Source organism: Strix uralensis, chromosome 25, assembly GCF_047716275.1.
Source record: "Strix uralensis isolate ZFMK-TIS-50842 chromosome 25, bStrUra1, whole genome shotgun sequence".
Classification (NCBI taxonomy): Eukaryota; Metazoa; Chordata; class Aves; order Strigiformes; family Strigidae; genus Strix; species Strix uralensis.
Window position 1 is genome coordinate 907,613 of NC_133996.1, and position 27,708 is coordinate 935,320.

General features: G+C 41.8%; 1 protein-coding gene and 1 non-coding gene across 3 annotated transcripts; both read right to left on the bottom strand.

The window, feature by feature from the left end:
• Window positions 1-61: 61 nt before the first annotated feature.
• PPP1R8 (protein phosphatase 1 regulatory subunit 8) lies at window positions 62-27,596 on the bottom strand. Of its 2 annotated transcripts, XM_074894141.1 has the most exons (7): window positions 27,470-27,596; window positions 13,674-13,734; window positions 7,174-7,327; window positions 6,325-6,545; window positions 4,900-5,044; window positions 3,681-3,745; window positions 62-2,708 (listed from the first exon to the last, which is right to left on the bottom strand). In XM_074894141.1, exons 1-7 carry the CDS (start codon window positions 27,529-27,531, stop codon window positions 2,355-2,357), a joined length of 1,062 nt encoding a protein of 353 aa, XP_074750242.1. In that variant the 5' UTR covers window positions 27,532-27,596; the 3' UTR covers window positions 62-2,354. The 2 variants fall into 2 exon arrangements, with proteins under 2 accessions (XP_074750242.1, XP_074750243.1); XM_074894142.1 differs by lacking the exons at window positions 7,174-7,327; window positions 27,470-27,596 and having other exon boundaries at window positions 13,674-13,712.
• LOC141954815 (small Cajal body-specific RNA 1) lies at window positions 10,692-10,857 on the bottom strand. The gene has a single exon (XR_012632267.1).
• Window positions 27,597-27,708: the final 112 nt, after the last annotated feature.

Here is a 27,708-nt window from a genome sequence, read left to right on the forward strand (position 1 = left end):
CACAAAACAATGCACAGTCTCAACTGCAGAAGTGTAGGCTGGGAACGAACACACTACACTCTCCAAACTGGCAAAATCTGCATTTAATTTACAACATAGTAAAGGTTACAGGTAAAAAGCTCAACAGAAAGTGTGAAAAGGCCTATTACATATTACACAAGTGTACAAACGTCTGTACAAAGCCCCTAGATGTTACACTGTCCCCTCCTGTACTGGCCAGCTATGGCCCCTAAGCTCTAAAATAATGAGAGCTTGTTCAAACCCAGGGAGGAGAAGAGCTTTAAAAACCAATAAGCAGGAAAGCTTCCCTTTTCAAGAAAAATCTTGCAAAGAGCCACTTGCAAAAAAACAAAACAAAAAAAACACCATCCCACCCCACCCCCCCAAAAACCCAACCCAAAACAGAAAAAAGGAGGAAGAAAACCTGTTCAACTTTTACTTGCCCTAACTAGTCTTACCCTAAAAAGTTGCCTTCATAAAGCAGACTGGCTGCAAAAATAAAATTCTACATACCAGAAGGAAGCAAAACTAAAAATAAAGGGAGAAAGATTTTAAGAGTCAGCATGGAGTGTTTGGAAGCAGAACGTCGGAGGACTGAATCATATTCAATAGCAACTAAACACAGCAGCACAACTATATCATGGAGAAGGTGCTGTACTCACCCATATAATAGTCTGAGCTAGATAGGATGGTGTGGGGAGGGGAACAAACCAGTCTCTAAAGCCATCGCTCCTGTGAATGGGGTAGCTACTAGCTCATTTTTACCTCAGTAACATGATAGAAGCAATCACTCTGCAGGTGCAGAGGTCACCCTGATTTTGGAGGGTCTGTCCGAAGCAGGTCCAGTGCACGCTGCACAGGCACCGCCCCTCAGCACCGCTCCAGCAGCCCTCGGAGCTGTGCACTGTAAGAGCACAGATCCAGCAGCACTCAGCCAGGCAGCTACAGTATTGTACACAACGAACAGCTGGGTATACTACAGTCACTTTAGTGCACATTTCCTGGAGAAATCCCCCAAACAAAGGAATGTGACTAGGTAGCTAAATTGTGTCATAGAATGCAAAAAAATCCAGAATAAAGCTAAGAAAAACAGAGCTCTGGCCTTACCTTGTATAAAGTAAAGACATAGTGCCTGAATACTTGTGAACCAGATTTTGAAATCTAAAACAGATGATCTGAAGGGCTAGAGCAACAATCCAAATCAAGCTTGTTTTATTCAATGGAGAAAGCGATGGAAGTAGTAAAAAAATGTAATATTATGAAACCAACGTGTACACTGCTTTATTCTAGTGAGAATTGATATTCTAGCTTTAAGTAGCACTCAATTCTCACCCAGTGTTACTAGCAGCCAAAACAGTGTGCAGACTGTGGGGTTTTTATGTGTGTCTTGTTGCACCTCACATATACTCTAAGCTCACGTTACATTTGCAAATAAAACCAAAACTATTTAAGTTAGAAGGGCCACCAAGTTCAAAAGAAACTGTTCTCCTTTGTGTTAACTCCACCTTAAGTTATCCCAGGAGAAAGAGTCAACACGACTTTGTTGTTTATTGTTTGTAGAGTGCAGATAGTGCCTATCCACAGCCAGACGCTCCTAGGCTTGCCACACTTGCACGCTGCCTCTAGCACCAGCACAAGCTCAGCTCCATCCCCATGAGCACCCTTTACCCACCCACTCAGCACTCCACCATACGATACTGGAACACAGCTAAGGAAGCCCACCTACTCCTTGTCCAGCTCAACTCCATGCTCTCATGAACTAATGGGATGCTGTAGTGTTTTAGGTGGAAATAAAAACAAGCTGTAGCCAAACTAAAAAGAAAAAAAAAATAATGCCCCACACTGGTGGGGTTTTGAAAATGTAAAAAAATAAAAGCTGACCTATATTTTGCAAGTTTTAGAACTCATACCAATGGGATTTCTGAAAGGCTTGGCCCCACAAACATTTACTTCTGATACAGCTGACCTGCTATGAGCAAGTCCAGCAGGAACAACATTAGTCATAGTAAGCACGACACCTAAATATACGAATTTGCAGGGACATGCCATAAATGATGATTGAATTGTATGACTCTGCCCCTTCAACTTATGGATCAAAATCCAGAGTAAAAACCTCTGGGGACAGAAATGGCTAAGAAAAGGCTGCCAGATATTTTGGTTCAAAAGGAGATGGGAGCTGTATTTTTTTTTAAACAGACATATAAAAACGTTTGAAGACAGATCTTTAAAGGATATTTCACTTCTCCAATCTTGGTATTACATCTGGTTAGGCCATTGAAATTTTAAAAAGACGATACTGCACATGAACAGTTTCTGGAGTTCGTAACTCCCACCCTCCCTCAACAAAACCCAACTCAGATCAGTAGGGAAGGGGTTGGCTTCTTTCCTGGCCATGCCTCCTTTGCATATTTCTTCTTCTTGGGTTCATTCACAGCTTCAGGATTAAAGACAGCAGGGTTTGGAGCTGGGTTCATGTTAACTGTTGAGGGCACAACAGGAGTCAAGTCCACATCTGGGGCAAGATTGGGGTAGGGCATTGGCAGACCACCAATGAGTGCTGTCCCATGGACGCCGTGTGACTGGGAACCTGCCTCATTGTGAGTGGGAGGTAAACCACCATATAATCCTCCACTGTAGGGAAAGTTTTGCATACGTCGTGATGCAGAATCATCTGTGGTCAATGAGCCTGGATTCTCCAACCGTTTTTTCTGTAGATGGAAGTATTTAAAGAATTATTCAAAATACACGAAACAAGCAAACTATTTAAACTGGATGCCAATGCCATTTTCCCCAAAAAGACACCGAGACCAGCCACATATAAAGTGGTTACAGACCACATCCCAGTCTCTGTCCCAGAAGATTTCTTCTGAGTTTCCTTGAAAACTGCTTAATAATGAACTCTTAAAGGTCCACAATGCAGGAAAGGGTGACAGAAGTTGAAGCTCAGGTTTAACTTAGGTCAGGTCTGAGCACCTCTTTACCTCCTGCACATGCCTGCCAGTCTTGAGCTTGTTCTGCACGCAAGACTGAGCAGGTCTTTAGTCAGTAACACAGACCCTCCTTCCCCCGCAGTAAGAAACTGCAACTTCTAGATCATTTGCATCTTCTTCTGCAGTCTGGGGTTTATGTAGAATTATCCTTTTCCACATCCACTATTTCCTGTATACCAGCAACAAGTGAAATTGCTATTACACTGTTGCTTAGCTACCCTGAAGTTTTGCAAGTGTTCCCTACTCCTAGCATATTCAAATTAAATATAGCACTGGCAACACATGCATCTTGGAGCCTAACCCTGCTAGTTCTAGTAGACAACCTTATGAAATCTTTAGCACTTACAGTATTTAAACAAACAACCTCTCATTTTTACTTTCTGTTTTCCACACTTCCCACAATTTTAACTGATGCCTGGAATTACCATACTGAATCACTGGAAAGTGTTTCTTTTTGGGAGGAAAAAAAATTGCCATTGATCCTATGTGTTATTAAAGCAAAGAGTTAAAGCTGGACTTGAAGGGAAATGGTCAAATCTGCTAAAAAAAGACAGTTGTGAAACATGAACATGACTTTTGCTTAACAATGAAACACTTTCCACCATAGAACATTATGTTTCTAAGGTGTAATTCATAAAGTCAGTTCATCAATGTAATGTATTAATTAGAAAGTTGGGAGTTACTCTGTACCTTAACAGGGACTACTGCTGTCTGTACCATGTTCCTGAAACGGCCAACAGAAGGGTCCACATCCTCTGTAAAGGCAAGAACAGTGAAGCCTTCAGTAAACACACAGGAAAAGAGAAAACATCTATCAGGTAAACGGACCTATATGAAGAACTGGTACATGGACCTTCCTTCTCAAAGCCAGCACTTTAACAGCTCTCAGTAAGCACAAGCCCGAACAGAGAGGAGCTCAGGGGACACCCAGTGGCTTTGTCTCAGCGTGGGCTCATCAGATATTCTGGTAAAGGCTCCCACCCTGCCAGAGAACGGGGAGGGGGAACAGACGGATGGGCAGTCTGCACCGAGCAGACAGGCTGCAGCTCTGGGCTGAGAGCTGCTGCTGACAAGGCACTGCACGTGCTCAACGGCACACTGCTAGCCCCAGAAGTCCTTGGGGGACCTTGAAGGCAGAGTCACAAGAATTCAATGTAGTCTCTGAAAGTCTGACAAAAATATCTTTTTTGTAATGTGAATGACTGCTGTTTACATTAGAAAGTTCTGAGCACCTTATAAATCAAAATGGTTATTCTGGGTGGTAAACACTGCCAAATGAAACTAGCTCCAGACTGTATTTTAAGATGCATGCTCATTAATAAGCTACTCTTATTGACAGGAGTATCGTCCATATAAAATATCATTAGTAAGAATGCCATTAATAGAAGTTAAGGGAGAAAAAATACTAATTAGGAATTGGATACATCTTCAGAAGCATCATTTTGAATGAGGATGACTTGTTTCAGATATGCAGACAAGTAGCAAAGAACCTCTGAGCTCAAGATAGATATCCATTAGGCAACGGGTAAGGAAAGCATTAGGGGACAGATGAAAAACAAACAAGTTTAATTCCCATTTAGATTCTAAAGAAGGCAAAAAATTGAAATCACTTTCCTCATTCTGGACCCATGAGATTTTTCCAACATCTTACAGAATTCTGAACAATGAAGCTGAGTGTGATATCCCTGTCCTGGACAAATCATGCAGTTATTTTACAGGTGGAAAAGAAACTGAGAGAGCTCAAAGACTTAAGTGAGACATGTGGCAGCATCTCTGAAATAGCAGAGCCCAAATATTGACTGCCAAATTTCTGTTCTCCTGATCCATATGCAGCCATGAGGAATCGCCATGGGAATACTGGAAAGAGAGCCTTAAGGGCATCAACTAAAGATAAAAGCAAACCACTTACCCGGATTGATGATTTCATCATCATCACTGAATGTCACTCTGGAGTTCTTCCGTTTTCTCTTTGGTCTCTGAATATCCAAGTTCCCTTCCTCGATGGTTAGTGTGGAAATTCTTTTGTTGTGGGCTGTATTAAACTCTGTCAGGTTCTAATGACAAATTTGGAGATGAAATAGTTTAAGCAACTAGTGTGTGACGTCTGATTTAATCGTGTGATTGTGCATTTCAAAAGACCACAGCAGACTGTTTAGCTTTGACTTTAGACCCCTGGGAAGACAGTGCTCCAGTGCTGCAACAGGTTGCCTAGAGAGATTGTGGAGTCTCTGTCTGCAGAGATATTCAGAACTTGACTGAGCACCATCCTGGGCAACCTGCTCTAGCTGAGCCTGCTTGAGCAGTGGGGCTGGACTAGATGATCCCAAGAGGTCCCTTCCAACCTCAACAATCCCCTCAATGCCACATGCCACACACTCCCTCTTCACCAGCTCACTGTAGGAAATAGGGCAGCATTCACTGTTACCTGGCAATGGGGAGCGGTGTGGGAAATCACCCCTGACCTGGGGTAATGTTAGTTGGAGAACACGTACTCCCTGGCAAGCCTTTGTGAGAAGACCACTGGACTAGCAGGATTACCAGGTGTCGGGGTTTAAACCCAGCCGGCAGCCAAATACCACACAGCTACTTACTCACCCTCCCCCGCCCAGAGGACGGGTGTCAGCATTGATGGGGTAAAGGGAGACTCATAGGTTGAGATAAAAACAGTTTAATCATAGAAAGAAAATAAAACAATAACAATAATAGAAAGTACAAATGGGTAATGCACAATGTGATCACTCACCACCTGCTGTCTGACACCCAGCCTGTTCCTGGCTAGCGATCCCAAAAAAACGGGATCCTGAAACCACAACCCCAGAAGCAAGGGAGAACCTCCTCCTTCCCAGCTGACCCACCTCTATATACTGAGCATGACGTTACATGATATGGAATATTCCATTGGCCAATTTGGGTCCAGTGCTCTGGCTATGCTCAATTCCAACTTCTTGTACACCTGTGTGCAGGCAGGACATGGGGAGTTGGAAAGTCCTTGATCTCTTAGTAACAGCTGAAAACCTCAGTGTATTATCAACATTCTTCTCATACCAAATCCCATGCTGAATCTGAAGCACAGCACTATTCTAGCTACTAAGAAGAAAAATTAACTCTATCCCAGCTGAAACCATGACAGTATGTCACTCATTCTGGGAAGCAGCATGATCATAGGCTTATCATGGCAGAACAAGATGATGGTTTGCGGGTATCTGCCAGCAGAAGACACCTCAGACTATCTTCAAGGCCAAGAAATTAAGAACCTGAACGTAAGCAAGCCAGTGGGGAATGTGATCTGTTTAGCTGGAAATGCCATTTAGGTACAACGTGCCATCATACTCACATCAAGTTCTGTCTCCTCCTCTGGCAGGCCCAGCAAGCCCTTGAGCTCTTCATCTTCACTGCCCATTTTCTCATCTCCTTTAACAGCTGATGGCAGTGTCTGAGGCTTCTCTCGCAGAGTATACGCCCGTGTAGAAGCACCAAATGAAACCGTGGAATCAATGGGTATCTGTTGGGGTTTGTGAGGTTCCAAACGGATATGACCCAAGAATGTGCCATGTGCTGAGAACATCAAAACGCAAAATAGTCTGTTAGTCATCAGCTTGGGCTCACAGTGTTCAAGTCTTGAGAAGTTCAGAAACTGTACATGGTTGCTCTGAGATACAAGTCACTGAGGTACTGCTTGAAACGTTAGCGATGTACATTTAACCTGCCATCTCATGAACTAAGATAACACACACCAGGAGTCCTCAAAATGTCACAGACATAAATGACAAACACCATTTACTTTCTGAATTCTTGTAGGTCCCAATGCACCACGTCTGCAATCATTCCCTCAGCAGAAAAAACAGTATGTCAGGTTTTAGATCTTGGGAAGCCACCCTCAGAAGAGGAAGCTTCATTAGAACTGTGAAGGGAAGGCCAAGTCACTCTCCTCCACTCCCTTAGCCTCTCTTAAGAGTCTAGAAAGTTGTTTTAAACACAAAGTGAAGCAGATGTAAGATGACTGGAGCAAATACTCCTTTGCTCCTAACCCTTACCAATCTTTCACTAGGATGCTAATTCAAATTATAGTCATCTATCCACACAGTGCAAACAACAACAAAAGAACGGGAAAAGTGATCAGATTCAGAAATGTTTAAGCACTGAAATATCATACTTCTATCTGGTTAAATGTCACACTACTTACTGCTGTTTAGATCTATGAGGAAAACCCTCTTGAGATGTTTGTGATAGACCAAGGCAGCATGGACCCGGGAGCAAGACTGGTGGTCAATGGTAAAATCGCACAGATCAGGATTTCTCCCAAAGAGATAGTATTTCTTCTCATCAATGATGAGCTTCTGAGGTAGAATATCAAACAGAGAAGCATATTAGACTCCTACAATCTTTCGGATCTTCCTGACAAAAATCAAGAACATGAATAAACAGAGCAAATTCAAAACAAAGCATCAACAGCTAATCGATATTTCAGTTGTCTGACACAAATACAGAAACTCAAATCTTTTCTTTGTAAAATCAGAACAGCTGAATATGGAAGAATCCCAGTTATTCCATTCTTTATCAGCCAATACTAGACAAACTGGGAAGGACAATAATCCTTCAAAGCATGAGACTGTCTCTTACAAGAGAGACACCTCTCACATCTGCTCCCAATGATTTTTACACATTCCTCAATTCAGATGACCTTGGGCCTTGTCTAAGCCAGGAATCTATGTTAAATGATCTCCAGTCCGATACAGAACAGCAAGATTGTATTTCTTTATAGAAACGGACATACAGGAGATTTCAGACCTTTATAACAAAGATGGAAAACTTCACTGAATATGTACTGTGATATGAATCTGTATTAGTCTATTCAATTAAACCATTAATTTTAGGCATTTCTTCTTAATTCATCCTAGTTCTAACCTCTTCTTCAAACAAGACCTTACATATTGTATTATCAGTTACATAAACCACCTCTGAAAAGCAAAGGAACATGTTCACACAGTCCCACAATGTACACAGCATATTTCTATCAACAATGTTGCTGAAAGGAACTCCTTGTGCCTAACTGTCCCCAGGCAGTGCAGCCTTCTTTCTCACCGTATTCCAAGATCTTAATCTAACCTGTGTTTTCTTGCTTCCAGCTGCACAAGTCAAAGGCTGTCAGTGCATTACAGATTTGTTACCAGATGGCTTCTCCTGCTTTCTGAAACATTTACCAAAGCCCACACATAACGTTTCAATAGCATGATCAAGGGAATGCTGATGATACATTTTCCATCAGAAAAAAACAAATCTTAGTTCAGGGAAGCATTGCTTTCCTAAGATGGTCTGAGCTGAATTAACATTTTGCCTGCTAGAGCACGAGCATTTCTCCCCTCTCCCCCCTTCCACTCCCAGCTATACAATCCTCTCCTCAATCGCACTGCCACACGTCTGAGCAAAGTTTGCAGCTTGCAAAGCACTTTTTCGTTGTGTTAGTCTTCTACTCTTAGTGGACTGAATCAGTTTGCCTTCAGTCAGATGCACATCCCAGCTGGCTCTAGTGAAGCAATGGATTATGTGCACTGGGCTGTGTGATGAGGCAGGACCTCCCTTTCTGGCAGCAGCATTCACGTCCATCAGTTGATTGCTCCTCGGTTTTGCCAGCTGTATAAACCACATGCTCAGCTAGAAAGAGCCAATGGTATCAGACAAGTTACAGCGACTTGGTTTGGGGTTTTTTTGACCTATCAGAAAACTGATGCAATGAGCACCTAGACAGTTACTTACTCCGTGGCACTACCAAGTCATCCAAAAAATGAGACAGCTTGGAATAAGACATAGTATTTATATTTCTCTGCCTTATTTGCAAGCATAAAAATCACATGGACCTTATTTTCTACTACAAATCACCTTGCAAAGTTACCTCTATTTACCTGCCCACCAATTATGAATTTCAAGGCTTTTAGCACTGCTGCATTCAGATGTCACTTCCTCACTGATTTTTTTCAGATTTCTTCCCCAAGATGTGTTTGACATTTTCTAGGTTTGATTTCTCATTGCTCAGCAAGTTCTCATAATCTGTTATTCAGTAATTTATTTATTTATGTTTATGCTCTCTTTTAGGTCACTAGAAGAATTAATTGAACAACTCAACTCCATACTAGTATACATCATGATGACTTTACAATTAATTGGTCCCTTACGCAATAATCTGTCAATGTCTTATTCCCAACTAACTCAAGGTATACATTTTAAGCATGATTTCATGAGAGTAAGTGCTTTGTGAAATCTACTGACTTACATATTTTGGCCCGCTTTCTTAAAATAAGATTTTGGCGATCAAGCTGTGTGTGTATCTATTAGCTCCCAATGCCCACTACTAAACCAAATAACTTCTCAACCAACTGGCTGATTTCAACCAGCACTACAAGATACTAGATTTCAAGAAGTTCTGTGAAAACAAACGGCTAGATAGAATGAGAACTTCATCAGTACCCTCAGTGATACACAGGCTGGCAGAAAATCTGCAAGAGCACCAAAACTACAAAAAAAAAAAAATCTTCTCAGTGAGTCCACGCCTCATTTGATAAGATGGGAATCACAGCTTAATTAGCAATTCACTTTCAAGTACATTATCTGGTGATAAATAGGGTGCAAATGCAAAATGCAAGTGATTTTCCTCCAACTGGGACATTTAAAACATGCAGGTGTCTCCTCTGAATCTATTTGTGACTGGTGGGGAATAACTTACCTCAAAGTCTCAGTGTAACTTAGATAAAAAACCTGAGAAAGCAATATACTGAAACAGTCCACTGGATTCTGCTCTCACCTGGCTAGTTAATCACCACTTTCTGTCTTCTTTATAAATGCTGCTTTTCACAAGACCCTCCCCTCAGAATTAACCAGAAAGTATAAGCCACTGATAAAGAGCTTAAACTAGTACATTGTTTCCTGAGTCCTTTCTGGTTGAATATTATTTCAACTTTTTATTTTTTAACTCCACCTGTAAAGAGATCAATCTCCTCTGAACATTCTTCATGCTAGTATACTTTTGTTACACTTTTCCCTGCAAGCCTTAATCAACAGCTATCATTCCATTAGTCTCTCTGATATCGTCCCTTAAGATTACAGTTGTTTCATCCAGCTATTCATCTGTGAATACCTTGGTGTTTGTTACAATACATCTTTTGAGAAATGCTGGTTAGGTTTTCTGGGGACTCAATTTCATAGCAATGGATGTATGTCCAATATTACGCAGGACCTTACTCATTCAATTCAGCGCTCTGAGTCTTCCTAAATTCAGTACCTTTGTACTCATGAATTCTCTGATTTCATTCTGTAAGAAAGACAAGCACTAATTTTCCCTTTTATTCTTGCATATTTGAAAAAAATCCCATGTAAACACAGCTCTGGTACAAACAAGCGGATCTTCAGAAGCTGATTCATTCCTCCACATTTCAGCGCTCAGCTCCACAAGCAGTTATCTCACAATTCCAAGTACCATAAAAACTGGTCAAGCTATTTCTCATTCTTGTCCACAACTGAAACCAGAAGAGGTGTCCTGTAATTTTTCATCTGCACCGGTTACACCCAAAACAATACCATCCTTACTTGTCAGCATTTCAAGAGATTTTGCAAAGACACAAATGAACTCATAAATAGGAAATATTGCAACAAATCATCAACAGAGAAACTAATTTTATGGCTTTACTTCAAGATAACGTTCCCAAAGTTTTCTGTGCCTCTGAGTTATAACCCAGTGTCATCCTTTATACACTGAGCTTAAACACTTCATGGCCTGTTTTAGTGTTGCACTTTTCAGACCCAGCAATCACAAGGTGTACCTCAGACCTCTGCGCAAGACCTGGGATACAGATGGCTCGGTTAGTATCAAGTGCTCAGTAATCCACAAGATTTAACAACATTCCTTCCTGGTGACTGCTGTCTACCATAGAAGACAAAACCGAAAAACTATTTGCCACATATACCGAACAGAGAAACAGATGGCTCACTCTCAGATGCTGTTTATTTGCTGCACAGTTGCCATACATACACACAGTACATTGTTTCACGTAACCTCCACAGTCTAGAGGACTGAACTCATCACCTATATACAGTGTGCAAAGCCACAACACAACCATACAAGCAGGAATGCACGCTACATGACACTGTCTGCCAGAACTTCCCACCAAGCCAGCTCTTTGATTCTCAGTTCACCAGACCGAAGTACGACAGCAAGTCAGACCTCTGTGCTACACACGTGGGTGCCTGCGCCTGGTCACTGCTTGCCACAGCGTCAGCACACACATTACACACTGAATGGCAGGTGAGCTGGATCTCACTGATCTCAGGTAACAGTGATAGCCAACATCAGATATTCAGGAGGTAAAACACAAACTCTGCAGTCACTCTGTAACCTCTGTGTGATCACAACCTCTGCTGAACCTCGGAGTCCTTGGACAGCAGACTAGCAAAGGCTGTTAGCAGCACTCTGCAAGGCAGCAAAAAGAACCTCTTTTAGGTTATCAAGAGTTGATGGCAGGAAGAGGGAACAGGACGTTTGTACCACCCACTTTCCCTATACAGACAGAGACCCCAGGCCTACAAAGGCAACTTGGGTCTCTTGTAGGTCCAAAAGCTTTGGGCAGCACAGCCTCAGAGCCTGATGCCACCAGGATGATACTGCTGACTGTCAACACTAGGTTTGCTCATCCATTGCCAAAACCAACGGTGCATCCTCAGCTTCCATGCGGCATTTTGCTGCTTTTTTTCCAGTCCTGGCCAGGACTCCCATGACAGATATTTGCCTAACACCTGAGGATTAATGCAGCAGAGAGCTGCATATAAACTCTCATTCCAAAGCTGAAGCTCTCTCTCCATGCTCAAAAATCCAGAAGAAACATGACAAGAAAAAACTCATCTCATAGAGTAGGTCTCTCAGGTGGGAAGGCTGCATTATGTTTGGCCACCTGCCACATACCACAAAACCCAGTCACTGCCATTTGGCTTTGCTCACTGAATCCCATCACATGGCTTGAAATAAATACAGGAAAACCCAGTGCCAAGTACAATCCTTACCCCAGATGCTACTGCTAGGAAGGCAGCGAGAGGCTGAGCGGCAGTCCTACTACAGCTCTCTGACCCCTCAAAATTATTCTGAACATGTAACAGTACCATGAAAATCTGAATACATGGTCCACAGTTTGAAGACAAACACAACGCAAAGGGCTGGAAAGGTGCAGTGCCTAGAGCCAGTGAAGGACAGCTCCAGCGTAGCCTGAGCAGCTGGTACGAACCAAGACATGACCAAGCCGTGTCTTGTGTCAACTAATGAGCTACTGTGAAGATGCAGTAAATGTGTGTTAGCATCTAATTCCTTTCAAATTAAGGCTGAGCAAAGATCTCAAGTCAAGACTGGCTTTGCCCATTTTCTGTGTCTTTAAATCCAGAGTAAGAGCACTCTTTCAAAACAGTCTGTAAAACCAACAGTAATGGACTATAAATAATTTTACTGGTTTCTGGCCTGGGAAAACACAAGTTTATTTGTGAGATACCTATTTATGACATCTCTATCTGCTTTCCTATGCAAAGCATATTCTGGCAACTTAACCAAATTCTAAACAGCACATCTCTCCTGCTAGACACCAGAAGGAACACTTAATAGTGTCTGATGCTCCTGTGGTAGCACACATTAAAAAACAGCCAAGATTTTAAGCTACCTAAATCTTTCTTGATCTAACACTGAGTTCTTAATTTTCCATGTTTCTGTTCATAAAAGTTGGCTCAACTCTGCAAACTTTTGCTGCCCAGAAACATTTCTCTGTTTCAGTCAATTGCAAGTTAGGAGTCTCTCCACAGCTAAAATACATTCACTGGCTTGGGGCCTCTCTGTCAACCATCTTAAAGAGCTTTTTTTTTTTTCTTTAATTTACTACGTTTAGTGTGATATAAGACAAAATATGAAATAGGGAATGAGGTGGTGTATATCAGACAAATTCCTTTGCTGTAATAAAAATAGCTCATTGTATCTGAGCTAATGACAACACTGTTCACAGATCCAGAATATCATACTGTATTTCATACTGTGGGACAGGGCAACAATCCTGTAAAATTCAGGATGCCTAGTTAACCTTACTGTAACACAAAATAAAAAATAAGTTTCTCAAACAAGCAGTACAAAGTGAAGAGTTTTTAGCCTTTTGTATTTGCGATTTCTTTTCCCATGTTATTCGAGTTTCTGCTCCCAAAGTTCCTAAGACAAGGTGCCATCGGGCTGCAGCCTCATACTTCCTATGGAAGTATTTTGTAGGAAACAAAATGTCAACTTTGGTCCAAAATTAAGTTGGGAAGATATGAGGCACTGCAAGGTATCAAGTTTCTGTTACAAACATTTTATTTACGCTCTCTCTTACCAGGACAGGTTTAATGTTCAGGAATCAAAGTGTCCCTGTTTGCTGGCTGAGCACTGCAGTTTTGTATCCTTCAAACAGTGCACCTAATCGCAGAGAACTGATGGAAGCACTGCACAGTGTGAGACAGCCTTACAGGCAAGGGAAAATTCACTTCATTCTGAAGTTTCAGAGTAAAACTGATTTGAAAATAATGAATGAGAGAAAGGAAATATTTGTAAGTAAGTGTGGAAGATGCTGGGAAATGTTCTACTGCTGGTGCCTATGTGTATGATACACCAAATACATACAAAACCTATTTTCATACCTCAATGAGTTTGTCTCCTTTGACTACATCCAGATGTAAGCCAGGTGGCGGTTTCCCTGCCCTGGAAAATAAAGAAAGGAAAATGTAGTATCAAAATAGTTAATAAAAGTTTATTAGTGTTAGAACTCTATTAGAGCTACAGACCTAACCTACACAAATGTAAGCAGAATTATTTGGGGAAAAATATGGAAATACCATAATTTTCTTGTCCTCCCTGCAGATTCCTTCTGCCAACACATAAACCATGATTTTTTTACAGTAAGAGTTAAGCTAACGGGACATGGGGCATTTCAAGCTTTACCTCTCCAAATGAAAAACAGCTCATTTACAAGATGAACAGAGCAGCTCCTAAGAGAACATGATATGAGGCCAGGAAGAGGCTAACAACTAGAGAAGGGGATAGGCTGGGACTGTTTGCTTAAGGGCTTGCTCAAGGGCTGTTTTCTTACGTTACCTTCAAAACAGTAGCCCTCTACCCTTAGCTGCTGTGAGGAACAGAAACTTCTACCATCCTTCCCCTCTAGGACTGGTAATGGCAAAAAACATGAAAGGGGCTCCACACACACCTGTAATATTATAAAAGTGTTGGCCAACAGCCAGCGTTCCTCCACACTCACCCTATAATCAAACTTGCCTACCAACACAGGCAACGTGGAAGAGACTACAGTATTATACGGCAGAGGGACCCCTACCCTATGACAGTACAACCCTCCTCCACCAAATTCTCAAACAGCAGCTCAGCTCCTCCATCCCTGCTCACCTCCTGTGAGGCAGATTCACCAGTCAGCATTATTCCCACTTGGGCAAAGGGAGCACAGAGGCAACGCACAGCAAAACAATGCTAATATGCAGGAGAACCCATGAGGATTCACAGCATCAAAAACATATTTGATACTTAAAACCAGGTCCAAACCTAAGCTACATACTTAAGTTAACTTTTAAGTTTTAAAACTTAAAACCCTGCCCAAACCCAGCACACTACTGTGGTATCAATACACTGCCCTTCACTACATAGAATCTTTGGCTCTTGACAGCAAATGATCTTTTTCTGCTCAGATGCTCTATAAATCTGCACCTCTAGTACTTCTCCACTGGTAATAACACTGCTGCTTGTCTCTATGGCTGGACCAACTTTCCAGGCAATAGCAGTGACCCAGTTCTCAGCTGCACTGCTGCCCTTCTGAAGAACAACCGCAGAGGAGATCACATTGCTGAGTGCTGCTTGCTCACTGCACGGAGCAAGCCAAGAGAACAGCGACAATGGGTAGTGACATTCTCAGCATGGCTGGAGAAGAAAGGTCACTTGTAATTGAAGTTGTTTGAGGGGGCTAAATACAGATGTTCATGTTGCTGGGACATGCCTTACAATCTGAAGGTTTCTTCTGTGTCCCCAGGTCCCCTGGTTACTATACATATGCTCTCCTAGGTAACTCCATACAGTCCTCTTATTTCTACTGCGCTGCTTTCTCAAGTATTGCACAAGCATTTTCCACTCTTGCTCCAAATCTATTATACTAGCCTGCTCACATCTCTCTCTGGCCCTTCTTGAATATGCCAGTTGGGACTTTCACAAGTTTTTTACCAAACCCTTCTCTAAGACCGTGGATAAGAACGGATATGGCCAATATTGATTCTTATTCTTTTGGATGAACAAACAGCAACAGCAAAAGCAGAGGATGCAAAGCTCCAGGGTAATCTGCTAAAATGGTGGCTGCTTCCTCAAAATAGACAAAATTTAGACTAGATATTAGGAAGCATTTCTTTGCAGAAGGGGTTGTTGGGCGTTGGAATGGGCTGCCCAGGGAGGTGGTGGAGTCCCCATCCCTGGAGAGGTTTAAGAGTCGGGTTGACCCAGCGCTGAGGGATCTGGTGGAGTTGGGAACTGTCAGTGTTGGGTTGATGGTTGGACTGGAGGATCTTTCCAACCGAGACAATCTGTGATTCTGTGAAATGGGATTACAGTGGTGTGAGGGAGCGACCAGCAAGTAAAAACGTTTCCAGTGAAGATACAGAGTGTCTGATGAGTTCTACAAGGATTGACTCTTCCAGTCCAGCTCCAGCAGAGCTCAGGGACTGCCTTCTCTTACCTACTGCTCTAGGATCACACAGCCAGGCTACACCTAAGTATTGCTGTCTCGTCCTGTGCTCCCCTCAGGTCTCAGTGCTCATTTTTCATTGAAAGACAGGTTTCATGCACGGATTCATGTCCACTTCTCAGCGTTTCCTCCTTCTGCCCCTGAGCACTGGCATACTTGTTTTTCTCCACTGCACTGAAATTGCCATGTTCCAGTTACTCTGCGACACAACTTTTGATAATTTTCACAAAGCCTGCCTTCCTTACTTTGACCTAACAAAACCTGCTTCCCCCACCTTATTTTTTTTCCTTCCAAATAGTGAACCTTTCAACAAATCAACTCTACAAGCAAGTCTATTTACTTACTCAGTCTGGCCTCTGCTTTTCTTTTCAGTGGTCTCTTCCTGGATACTCAACAGTCAGCCTGTCCTAAAAACATTTGAGCAACATCCTCAACATACCTGTTAGGTCACAGGAAAGCTCCCAAGTGCTCTAAGCACAACCGCTTTCCTATTCTGTAAATTGAATCCTGTCTGATGGTCATCTTTTGACATATACAACCTCTGAGTTTTCATTACCCCCTCTACTTTTAGTTCACCCTTGCTGTTACTTTTTACTCTGCTTTTACCTTCAACTTTATTTTGAACACAGAAAAAAAGCTCAGCAGTAGCACAAGACAGTGCCTTCAGCTATGAATTAAGGTGCTTACAAGATTTATCTATTCTCTGGCTTCTTTTGGACCAAGAATCCTTTGTAGACAGTATTTCCCCTATCTACCTACACCTGCAAAACACTGAACAACGTAAGGCTGTAAATACTGATTATGACACCATCAAAACAAACTCACAGAAATAATTTCTGTTAGAAAACCACTTTGGAACAGATTAAATCAATGTCACAGTTTAGGCTGCTGAAGTTAGATTCTTGAAAAGCCTGTTAATGAAAAAAGTAGAAAGATTTTCCAGTTTTAATTCAAAAAGGATTTGTTTGAGAGTCACCAAAGTTCAGAAGTAATGTCTGTATTTGGAAGTATCAACCACCTTTCACATACTCTGCCCCATCAGATCCCTCCACTTATTCAATTAAATATTGAAAGGAAATATCTTGCAAAAATGTACTAGAAGAAAGTCTGTTAGAAAGTTGGTACTGTGCTGTTAGAGGAGAGCAGTTTTCTTCCCCTCTTATCTCCAATATTTAAAAAAAAAATGTCCTCTCCCACTAATGTGCTAAATATCCACTAAATTAATTTTCCTACACTGTTCTGAAGGATGGAGAATTACTTGAGGTCAACAGATTCTCCTCTCCATAGAGCACATACGGACAGCCAGGCTTAGCACTGCTCCAGGACAAATGATCTCACACCAGAACTTGGCTCCAGCACAAGTGCTTGTGTTTGAAAAAGAGAAACAAGAAGCTGTTCTGTGCCTTCCAGATTGTGTACCACAGCGCCCACTGCCTGAACATCTTCTGCTCTCTACAGGTCAGCATTCTGCAAGTGACCCTAAAATAAGACCTGCAAGTGGACTAATTGTTAATGATCACTAGTTTGGTAAGTTTAAGTGAGACAAAGTATGCTTAGACTGCCTACTGAATTGCCAAAGGCTTACTTGGGAGAAAAGAAGCCTTTCGGTGAATTAACAAGGCTGACTGGCAAGGAGAACATAACAGTATCATTAAATTAATTCTCAGGATCAGAGAAGAGGTGAGAAGACATCCCACAGTAGAGCTGTTCTTCACTAAGAACGAGTCCAAGGAACTCAAAGAAATGTCAGAAGGAGAAAGTTTATGAGAATTGATAAAAAGAAGTAACAAACTGAAAAAACCTAGATGGTATTTAGCCAAGCATTAAGAGGTATCAAATACCAGTTTTCTACACTTAAGAGTTTATCAATCTATTGCTTAAACTACCCTCACCATCAGAGGAAGGAAGGTATCCACTGATGATGCTAATTTTAAAACATATTTCAGGAGTAATGTGGAAACTGCATACAGTAAAGTCAAGTTCTGACTGGGAAACTGGTAGAATAGAACAGACTATTTGAGTTGGAAGAGATCTACAGTGATCATCTAGTGCAACTGTCTGACCAAAAGCTAAAGCATGTTATTAAGGGCACTGTTCAAATGCCTCAAACACTGACAGGCTTGGGGCATCCACCATCTCTCTAGGAAGCCTGTTCCAGCATTTGACCATCCTCTCAATAAAGAAATACTCCATAATGTCCAGGCTAAACCTCCCCTGGTGCAGCTTTGAACCATTCCCACACGTCCTGTCACTGGATACCAGGGAGAAGAGATCAGCACCTCCCTCTCCACATCCCCTTCTCAGGAAGCTGCAGAGAGCAGAGTTGTAGAAACTGTATTACTGAGCAGAACTAGCAGATAAATAGGAATTGAGTAACAGCCAAACCAGAATAGAATCATCTAATCTGCTTCAATACCCAACAGTATTCATCCTTTGGAAACATGACAATATGTGGGGATGACAGTTCTTCCAATGCCAGGGAAACATTTTTCTTGGATTAAAGAAGGGTAAACCTTGCTTTGAATTACACAGAATCTGCTCCTTTCAGCCTTTGTAAGAATCGCAAAACAACAATGACCATCCTGAAAGAATGTCTTGTTTGACAGAATACAGTCAAGCACTGAAATAGTTTCTATTCTACTTAAGATGAGCTGAATGTCCTGGGAAAGGAGTTAATGTGGTTTCTGGATAAAACTGATGTTTATTAGCTCTATCAGTTGACTTCTTGCAAAAGAAAGTGGGCATATTCACAGATGATGAGACATGAGCAGGGAACTGAGACTGGCACTCTACTCCAGAACTTGTTCACCCCCTGTACAATGGATGGGGAGTTACGAAATGGACTGTTTTCATACTCAAAATATTCCTAATGGGAATCGTTAAAACGATACTCTTCAAAACTTGTATACAAGATGTGTACTGTTTACACAGTGGTCCAAAAATACTGTATTCATGTTTCTTCAGACCATTTCTCTTGTAAAATCAGAGCACTACGTAATCAAGAGAGCAGTGCTGCACCTGTATGACTGCAGGAACTTTACTTACCTTTTACGTTCCTGTGGAATGGTATCAGGCAGATCAAACTGACAAACCCAGAATAAGGAACCTTTTGCAAATCAAAAAGTACCTCCAGTAACCAGAGTGCCTCACACAGGAATACTCTCCCAGTTTCCAAGTGTTACCAACTCAAGGACTTCCTGAGCCATAGCTGCTATCGATTTAAACAGCTCTCTACATAAACTGCTCGAAGAGCCCATGTAAACTTAATGCATTCACAGAATTTTACACAAACAATTTCACAGATCACCTACATATAGCTGAAGCACCCTCTCCACTATTTGGCCACAAATCCGCTCGCTATTAATTTCATTTTGCAAGCTCTAGGTCTTCTCCTCAAAAGGAGAGCAAACACTTCTCTCCACAGACTTTCTGTTCACTACGCAAGACACCCAACAGTCACTCTCGGTCACTCCTTTTCCAGACTGTCCTGGTTTTGGCTGGGATAGAGCTAACTGGGTTTTTTCTTCCCTTCCTTCTTAGTAGCTACAACAGTGCTGTGTTTTGGATTCAGTATGGGATTTGATGTATGTATTTGATAACGTACTGATGTTTTTACTTGCTGCTGAGAAATCAAGGACTTTTCAACTTCTCATGTCCTGCCAGCGCGCAGGTACGCAAGAGGCTGGGGTGGGGAGCACAGCCAAAACAATGGACCGAAAATGGCCAATGGAATATTCCATATCATCTAATGTCATGCTCAGTGGATAGGTGAGGGTTGATCGGGAAGCTCCACTCGGGTTTTCGGGATGGTGGTTTCAGGATTCTCTCGTCTCTGGGATCACTAGCTGGGAACAGGCTGGGCATCGGTCACTGAGTGGTGAGCAATCACACTGTGCATTACTTGTTTATATTTTTTATTCTTACTATTATTATAATTATTTTAATTTTATTTAAATTATTAAATTGTTTTTATTTCAGCCTACAAGTCTCCTTGGCCTTACCCCTCCAACACTCTCCCCCATTCCCTGGGGGTGGGGGAGCGAGCGGCTGAGTGGTGTCTGGCTGCCGGCCGGGCTTAAACCACACCACAGACTGAAGAGGAGCCTAGGCTAACCATCTGTAGTACAGCTTGCTATGTCTTTGATTGAGATAATGGTTAAAAATAGTACTTGAGAGAAAGAATTCCCATGGTTTTTGAGGCAACAAGTAGTATCACACAATCTACCAGAATTACTGGGACAACCAAGAAGATGTAAACAAGGCTATCAATACAGCAGACTGGCATTTTTTTAAAAAGCTTTTGACAAAATTATCAAATGGTCTTGTGGAAATTAAAGTGTGACAGGGAAAAGAACCATTAATCCATGAGGGAATGTAAATGATTAAGAGTCAGGAAAGAGCAGGGTTCTGCAAGGGCTCTGTGATGTTTATATGCAGTCTGGAAAAAAAGAGCCAACAAAGAAATGAGAAAAATCACTTAGACAACAGTTATAGAGGAAACCTGAATCAGACTCAAATGCTGCAAATGAATCTCATGATACTGAACTACTGCTTGAGAAAACAGCCAGGGGGTGTGGGGGGAATAAAAAGCACTCCTGAGTGCTAGTACATGCTAGAGACAGACCACCTCAACCACGCAAACACAACAAGGAGCTCCAGGCTCCTTATTGCCACTCAGGAAAGATCTAGAGCCATCATGACTGTCTTCAGAAAGAATCAGAGGAACAGTCATCGACAGTTGACAAAGCAAAGACATCATAAGGAAGAAACTATAAAAATACAGTATTTTCACATCTTCAGTGTTGTATTAGTTCTGGTGCTCTTGTTGAGAGGGGCATAAGATGATAACCAGTATGGATGACTTCATGCAAGGGGGGGAAAAAAAAAGTACATCGCTTCAGAAGCTTGGAAAAAAACAGGCAAGTATCCATTCCCTTTGTCCTCTTAATGAATGCTACAAAACTAGTGTATTCATTATTTCTTGAAACACAAGAAGCAAGGAACCCTGGATCTGAAAACAAGGAGAGTGCCTTTTCCAACATTTGCATAATTTGTGGAAAGAACTGTTACTCAGTGTTGTGGAATTAAACTGTAAGGTAACAAAGAAAAATTAGAAAATTTGTGGAGATTAGGTCCAGTGTTAGTTGTTAAATATGACCACCCAGACAGAGCCTTCAGCTCATGAAATCCCTTTTCTTCTGATGGCCAGAAGCCTAGAGCGTGTACAAGAAGACAGAATACTTAAAGCTTATGCGTAAATTATTGGTCACTACCACAGTATGATAGGAAACTATCTGGGCTGGGCTTTTCAATTAGTATGGCTTTTTTTGCTTTTTTCTATAGAAAGAAATCAGAATAAAGAAAAATCCTTCTCTTACCAAGATGCTGGTTGAACACAAAGTTATTGCTGCTCTTGTGCATCAGTGATAGAAATGAGTCATACGCCTTTCTCAAAGCACAGCATATACACCACAGAAACTGAGACCAAGATAGCACTGAAATTTGTTTAGGTGACTTAATTTTGATGATACAAGGGGTATTATGACAAAGCTATGGCCAAAATCTTTTGGGTAATTATTTTAGCTCATGCAGAATGGTTTCTTCCCATGAGGAAGAAGAGGGCTGAATAAAGAGCTGACCAATAACCGTGATCCAACCTTGTCATGTCTGGAGGAAATATGATGGTTAGGGCATTTGAGCTTTAAAAAAAAATGCAGATTGATGGGAGGCATTTATGATTTCCTCTCCTCTTAGAAGCATTACAATAATTCTTGCCAAACTTCCAGTTGTAAGAAATACAGTTAAAAAAGCTTGTGGTTCAAAATTGATGATTACAGACCTTTCCTGAACACAAACAAAATTGCAGTGTTTTAGGAGTACTTTATGGAAGATTTCTGATGAGAAATGTGGCTGCTTCAACTGAACAGAGCATTCAATTTGTAATAAAGCATTTGCCCAACTTCACCTTGGCACTATGTATGCTTTCTTGTTACAGTGCAGTTCCACACAGAACTAGATTTTACTGGTTCACTTTGGTTCCCTTGGTTACTTACTCAGGAACAAAGTCTCCATGGAATATAGCGAAATCTGGAAATTGTATACAAAATGTAATTCCCACGAGCAGGGCCATAAATATTCTATTAGAGAGAACGACAGGTTTTATGACACCAAAAAATGAATTCAAATGGCACTGAAATAAATAGGAAAATTAATATTAAGTAGTGAGCAACAATGCAATGATTATTTGGTAAGATTATTCCTACATTTTCAGAGTGAGAACAGGCACGTTGGAAGTGTAATTTACCTGCAGAAATCAGAGGAAGACAAGACAGGACTGTAACCTTTATGCGTACCAGGAGGCCTTGTTACTCTGGCAGTTTGGCTTCCATCCTAAATTTTTTGATCAAATCCTTTTATTTCCATCCTAATTTTTTTGTTCTTTCCCTTCAGCTATAAAAAAAAAAAAAAACAATACTATCCCTCTTTAAAAATACTTTAGCTAGTGAAAACCAATGTTGTTTTTATTTTAACAGACAACTAAAGCTCTGTTGTGTCTCAAAGTTAAGATTGCTGTTTCTCCATCAATGAATTTTCCCACTGCATGTTTCAGTGTGCTTTGAGCTTTATTAACTAGAGGTAGCAGACTATGCATTTACATCAGCGCCGTCTACAACAGCACTGACACTTCCCTACCTTACAAATAGATATATATTATTACACATCAGGCAGAGTATTAGTCTATGTATATTTTTGAACAGTTATGTGTGATGACCAGTGATTGCTGGTCATTCTGTGATTAGCCTATGTACTTGTGCATATGCCCATTTATTTGTGAATATGAACTTGCATCCTTTTACTTCTGAATAGTGAGCTTCTGGCTTTAAGAAGTTCTTGTTCTTTGTCCCTATTTTCCATCTTATACTGCATTTTATCTTGGTTTTACTGCTCTGGTCTTCAAATTATACCAAAAGGACTGGATAATACTCTGGCCTCTATGCTGACCATGCTTGAGTCACTAATCAGTATTGTGGTCACTTTTATCAAGGTAATTAATGAAAAAAAATACCCCAACACTAAAAGGGTCAGGCCACAGACTCTATTCAACTCCTCAAAGTCAAGTCCTTACACACTCGCAGTTCTTGTATGAACCCCTCTGTTGCTTCCCAAAATTATCATTTGCTGTGTGTTCTGAAAGAAACAGTCTTGAAAGCTGGTTCACCTGACAAAGTCAGCCTTTGGCAGACATGGTACACCTACTTCACTGCCTTGAATAATGATCTCCTTCAAAATATAGTCTAGCAGCTGGACACAGTAAAGTTCGGGTTTTCCTACAGCAGCTACATGTGTGGATACAGAAGTCACCAACTGCTTAAAATTATTAACAATGAAATATTTAAGAGGGACATCACTGAACAAAACTAAGCTCCAGAGTAGGTTTTTAAAATATTAAACCACCTACAAGAAAAAATTATTTCTTCTGTATTAGAAAAATGTGTTTCTTCAGTTTCTTCACCTTGTGCTCTACAGGCCAGTCCACTGCTCTGTGCGTCGCATCAGGATGACGCCGTGAGGAATTTGTATAGATTATTTCTGCCACTGATGGCAAACCCTCTACTGCAGAACGACAGACTAATGGAAAAAAATCAGGGACAAACAGTCAAGAAAAGGAAGAAAAGCCCAAGCTCCTGGAAGGAGCATAGTGAATAACAAAAATAAAGCATTTCAGAAAAAGCTATCAATGCTTTGGGACGTGATGCCAGCTAGAAGTACCAAGTAACAGAACCCAAGTTTTAGAAATGAGCTGACAGAATCTCTTCGACACGGCTACGATCCAGTGTTGACATGCCAACCGGGTTACAACACCTATATCCAGCTGAAGCTCAGCAGCCTCACTGAAGTATGTCCTGCCCAGTCCAAAGAGAAATTCTGAGTTATTGCTATTAAGGTCATAGACAGGACAACTTTAATTCCATTGTGTTAGTTTAAAATTAGGTCAATTATTTAGGTTTCTAAGTGTGGACTCAGAAGCCTAAATTTAGCTGCTTCCTAAAAATCTTGGCTTACGTGACTACCGCACACACCTTCATGCCCAACTTCAAGGACAAGGTGGAACTTCCAGAACCCAAGAGCTCATCTTCTCCAGAAATTTGTGTACAATCATTGCCAGGAATAGCTTGTTCTTGGCTCAGAGAAACTGAAGAGGAATGATTGTTGCCTTTAAAACATACTATTTCAAATTTATGTACAGTCCGGAACAAGCCTGCCATCCCAACTAATGGTGTGTCAAGATAGAGAGTAAAAAAAGATTCATGATCCAAAATGCAGGTTAAACCAGGACAAAAAGGAGAGACAGGCAATATCCATTAAACATCTGATGGTCACCTCAGAACTACACCCCAGAACATTTGTACCTCACAGAAATTACTTTTACTCACTAAAACCACCTCATAAGGTATGGAGAAGTCTTAATAAAACCAGGAAATGTAACTGTTATCTAAAGATATTTTCTAAGTTTACGGCATGGGTAAATTTTAATCCATAGAAAGTACTGGCAACATCTTTATTCCAACTTTATTCCAATCTTAAATGCATAGACTGTGCCTTTGCTAACATGTATGGAAGAATTACAGTACTGCATAAACAAGTATTGGCATAAGCAAGTGCATTTATTCAAAGACAGCATTCATTATTTTTTGTGTGTCTTAAGCTAGTTTAACTGTTGGAAACACAAGAAAAGAAAGAATAAGTATTTTATGGACTATGAAGAAGTAACAGCATAAAAACTACAAAGCCAGAACATAAAACTGATGAAAACCTTGAATTTCAATAGAGAAGTCTTTTCTGGAAACTGGATACTAAAACACTATCCACATTAGGAAAGAACAGATACAATGATGGAGGCAAACCTCAAAAGCATGAGCAACAATTTAAAGACAAGAAAAAAAAAATTTCTGTTGATTATATTTAAGATCTATTTCTCATATGATCTGTGTTTGCAGTCCCCAAGGCAGCTCTACTTAGAGACAGGAAAATAAATAGGTAGATAAAGACTGATTTTGATTTTAATATAGGTGGATGAGATTGAAGATAATTCACTACAGAAGCAGCTGCTACTGACCATGAAGACTCTCTGCAACTCCATGTTTTTTGGTCACCCAAAACTCTTGCCTACACAGACCTACACTGCTACCAGAAGAATTTTCAGTGCTTCTGTAAGATATCAAGGACCCTGCAGGATACATTTATACTGAGACTTTCTGGTAGACAGAACTTCAAATAACAATACTGTTGGCCCAAGCTTGCTACTTTTCACTCTGGAGATTCCTACCTGTGAAAGACCCACTCAATATCGTAACTGTGTGCTCTTTGGTGTGCTCTGAAAGAAATAAATACTTTAAAACTGTGAGCTAGAGTCTGTAATTCAGTAGATGCCAGTGGAAGTCATGTAAAGCTTTAACATGAAATATAGTCTACTTTTTTTGCAAACTAGAAAATAAACCATAAATAAATAAATCCACCTGGTAGATGAGCTCCTCCCTCCTACTGGATGTGGCAGTGGAATACCACCAGTCACACCTAACTAATGCTTCCCGTTTTCAGTTGGCTGTTCAGCAGAATATAAACACTGTAACTGGAAGCTATCCATACTGGCTTCCTGATACAGTTGGTTTTTGGTTGTTTTTTGTGTTGTGGGTTTTTTTACACTTATGAAATAACAGCTTACCTGTTTCAAAAGAAGTGTTAAGGAAAAATGTTAAGATTTTCCACACAAAAACGCATCTTTCACCGATATTAATTGCCACACATACACATGACAATCTGACTAAGATCAAACTGTATCGGGTATGCCTGCCACTACATTGGTATAAACATCCAGCTTGCCCAAACTCACTCCCTAAAATATTACAATGTGCATAGGTACAATAGAGCTACAAGGGAAAATAAAGAGCCTCCTTAGAATGCATAAGGAGAAAGAGAGTCGGTATACAAGTCTTGTTTTAACTGAGAAGGATTTTAGAACAAGGGCATTCAGGTTGCAAAAAGCAAATTATCAAAAATCTCAGAAATGTCAGAATGAAGCAGGCCCTGGCACCCGAACATGATCCCCTTACTCCTGGGTGTGAAACCCCGGCTTGGATCATCTCTCTGACGCCTCTTACACCTCAGTTCTCTATCATTCAGCACAGCGGATTGTGCTTTAAAACCAAATCAGGTCAGCACCAGCCCAGTGAAGAAAGCTGCCTGTCTGCAAGATCCGGCCCTGTTTGTAGTGAGAGCCAGGAAGTATGTACCTAAAGGCCCTCACAACAGTAGTTGCTACAGCCCTCCCCTTCCCATGGTATTTAGGAATTCTTCTGCAATAGCATGCAAGTTACTGAAACTAAACATTTCACAAGTTACACTTCTCCAGCTGTTCAATCTACAGCTTTCAAAGGCAGAAGCATTCAAATTCACCACTGAATAAAATGCTAGGTGTGAACACTGTTGTATAAAAACACTAAGAAAAAAAATTAAATATATTTCAAATTTCAAGTTGAACACCCAGAAAGCACTAACACTGAGTAATTTTTGGCTTTATCTACTCTATTGTGTCATCATTTTACGGAGCACCATCTTGTCTCACATAGATGTTTGTATATGTTGAGCACAAATAAAATATGAACATACATGAGCAATTATTTTCCATGAGAGGGTTAAATGTTTTTACTAACTAAAGCAGGCACTTATATACCAGGTCAAAATTAAAAAGCATATTCACTGAGCACTGAAAGCGCTGAAAGGTAGGGGACCTGTAGTAAAAACCAGATGACTATGCAATTAAAGACTGCAATCATGCACACACATACATAGCTACCTCATGCAAATATACAAGTGCTGGACTTTTCAGCTGTAACGTTGTGTCATTTTCTGTGTGATTTAACATAAAACTGTCCAGCATCCTCTCAGTAATCAATGCTCTGGCACCCGAAGAAGAGGGCACAGCAAGGATCTATGTAGCAACGTATCAGAAAATTCAAACCAAATGAAACAGGGCCCCAGGTAACCTAATCTACGGCCCTGCTTTCAACAGAAGGTCGGACCAGATGATTTCCAGAGACCCCTTCCAACGCAGACTTTTCTACGATTCTAAAACCAGTCAAATTCACAGTCTTGATACTGCTTCTCCAACACATCACTGTGCCCTGACTTACTAACTCAAACCAATTAAAAAACCCAGGCTAGTTTCAAGCTGATGGATTTCTCATGCTGAATACTTAACTCGAGCAGAAAATTTAATTTGTCCTACATCACACATTGTGTTTAAGCCCTTGGGAAGAGACACACACCTCCGGGAAGCATTCTAAGCTTCGCCCAGCGCTGCACTGTGGCGTTAAGCCGAGGCAGCCCGCAGGCAGTCGCTGCCGATGGATGCACCCGCGGGGCTGCACCCCCGAGCCCGCACCCCCTGCCAGGCCCCGCGCCGCTGCAGCCGGTCACCCCCTCGGCGGGCGCAGGGAGCGCAGGCCCGGGCAAGAGGCCTCAGCCCCCGCGCCCCTTTCCCGCCCCACGCCCGCCCGGCCACCCCCGGGCCCAGCCCCGCCGCCCGGCCCCGCCGCCACTCCCCCGGCCCGGCGGGCACCCGCGCTCGGCCGCAGCCCGCAGGAGGCCCGCGGCACGCCCGGAGAGGAGCGGCCGCAGCCCCCCCGCCCCCCCGCTCACCAGCTGGGGCACTCGAAGAGCGAGAGGCCGCCGCCGCCGGCGGAGTTCGCGTTCGCCGCCATCTTGCATCTGCCCCATTCAGGCGGGCCGAGGGCAGGCTGGGAAGCTGGAGGACCGGCGCGGGAGGCGGCGATCCCAGCGTGCCCCGCGCGGCGCGGCGGGGCGGGGCGCGCCGGGCCGGGCCCAGCGGCGGGGCTGCGGCGGCCGGGACACGGGGCCCAGCCCTCGCAGAGCAGCGC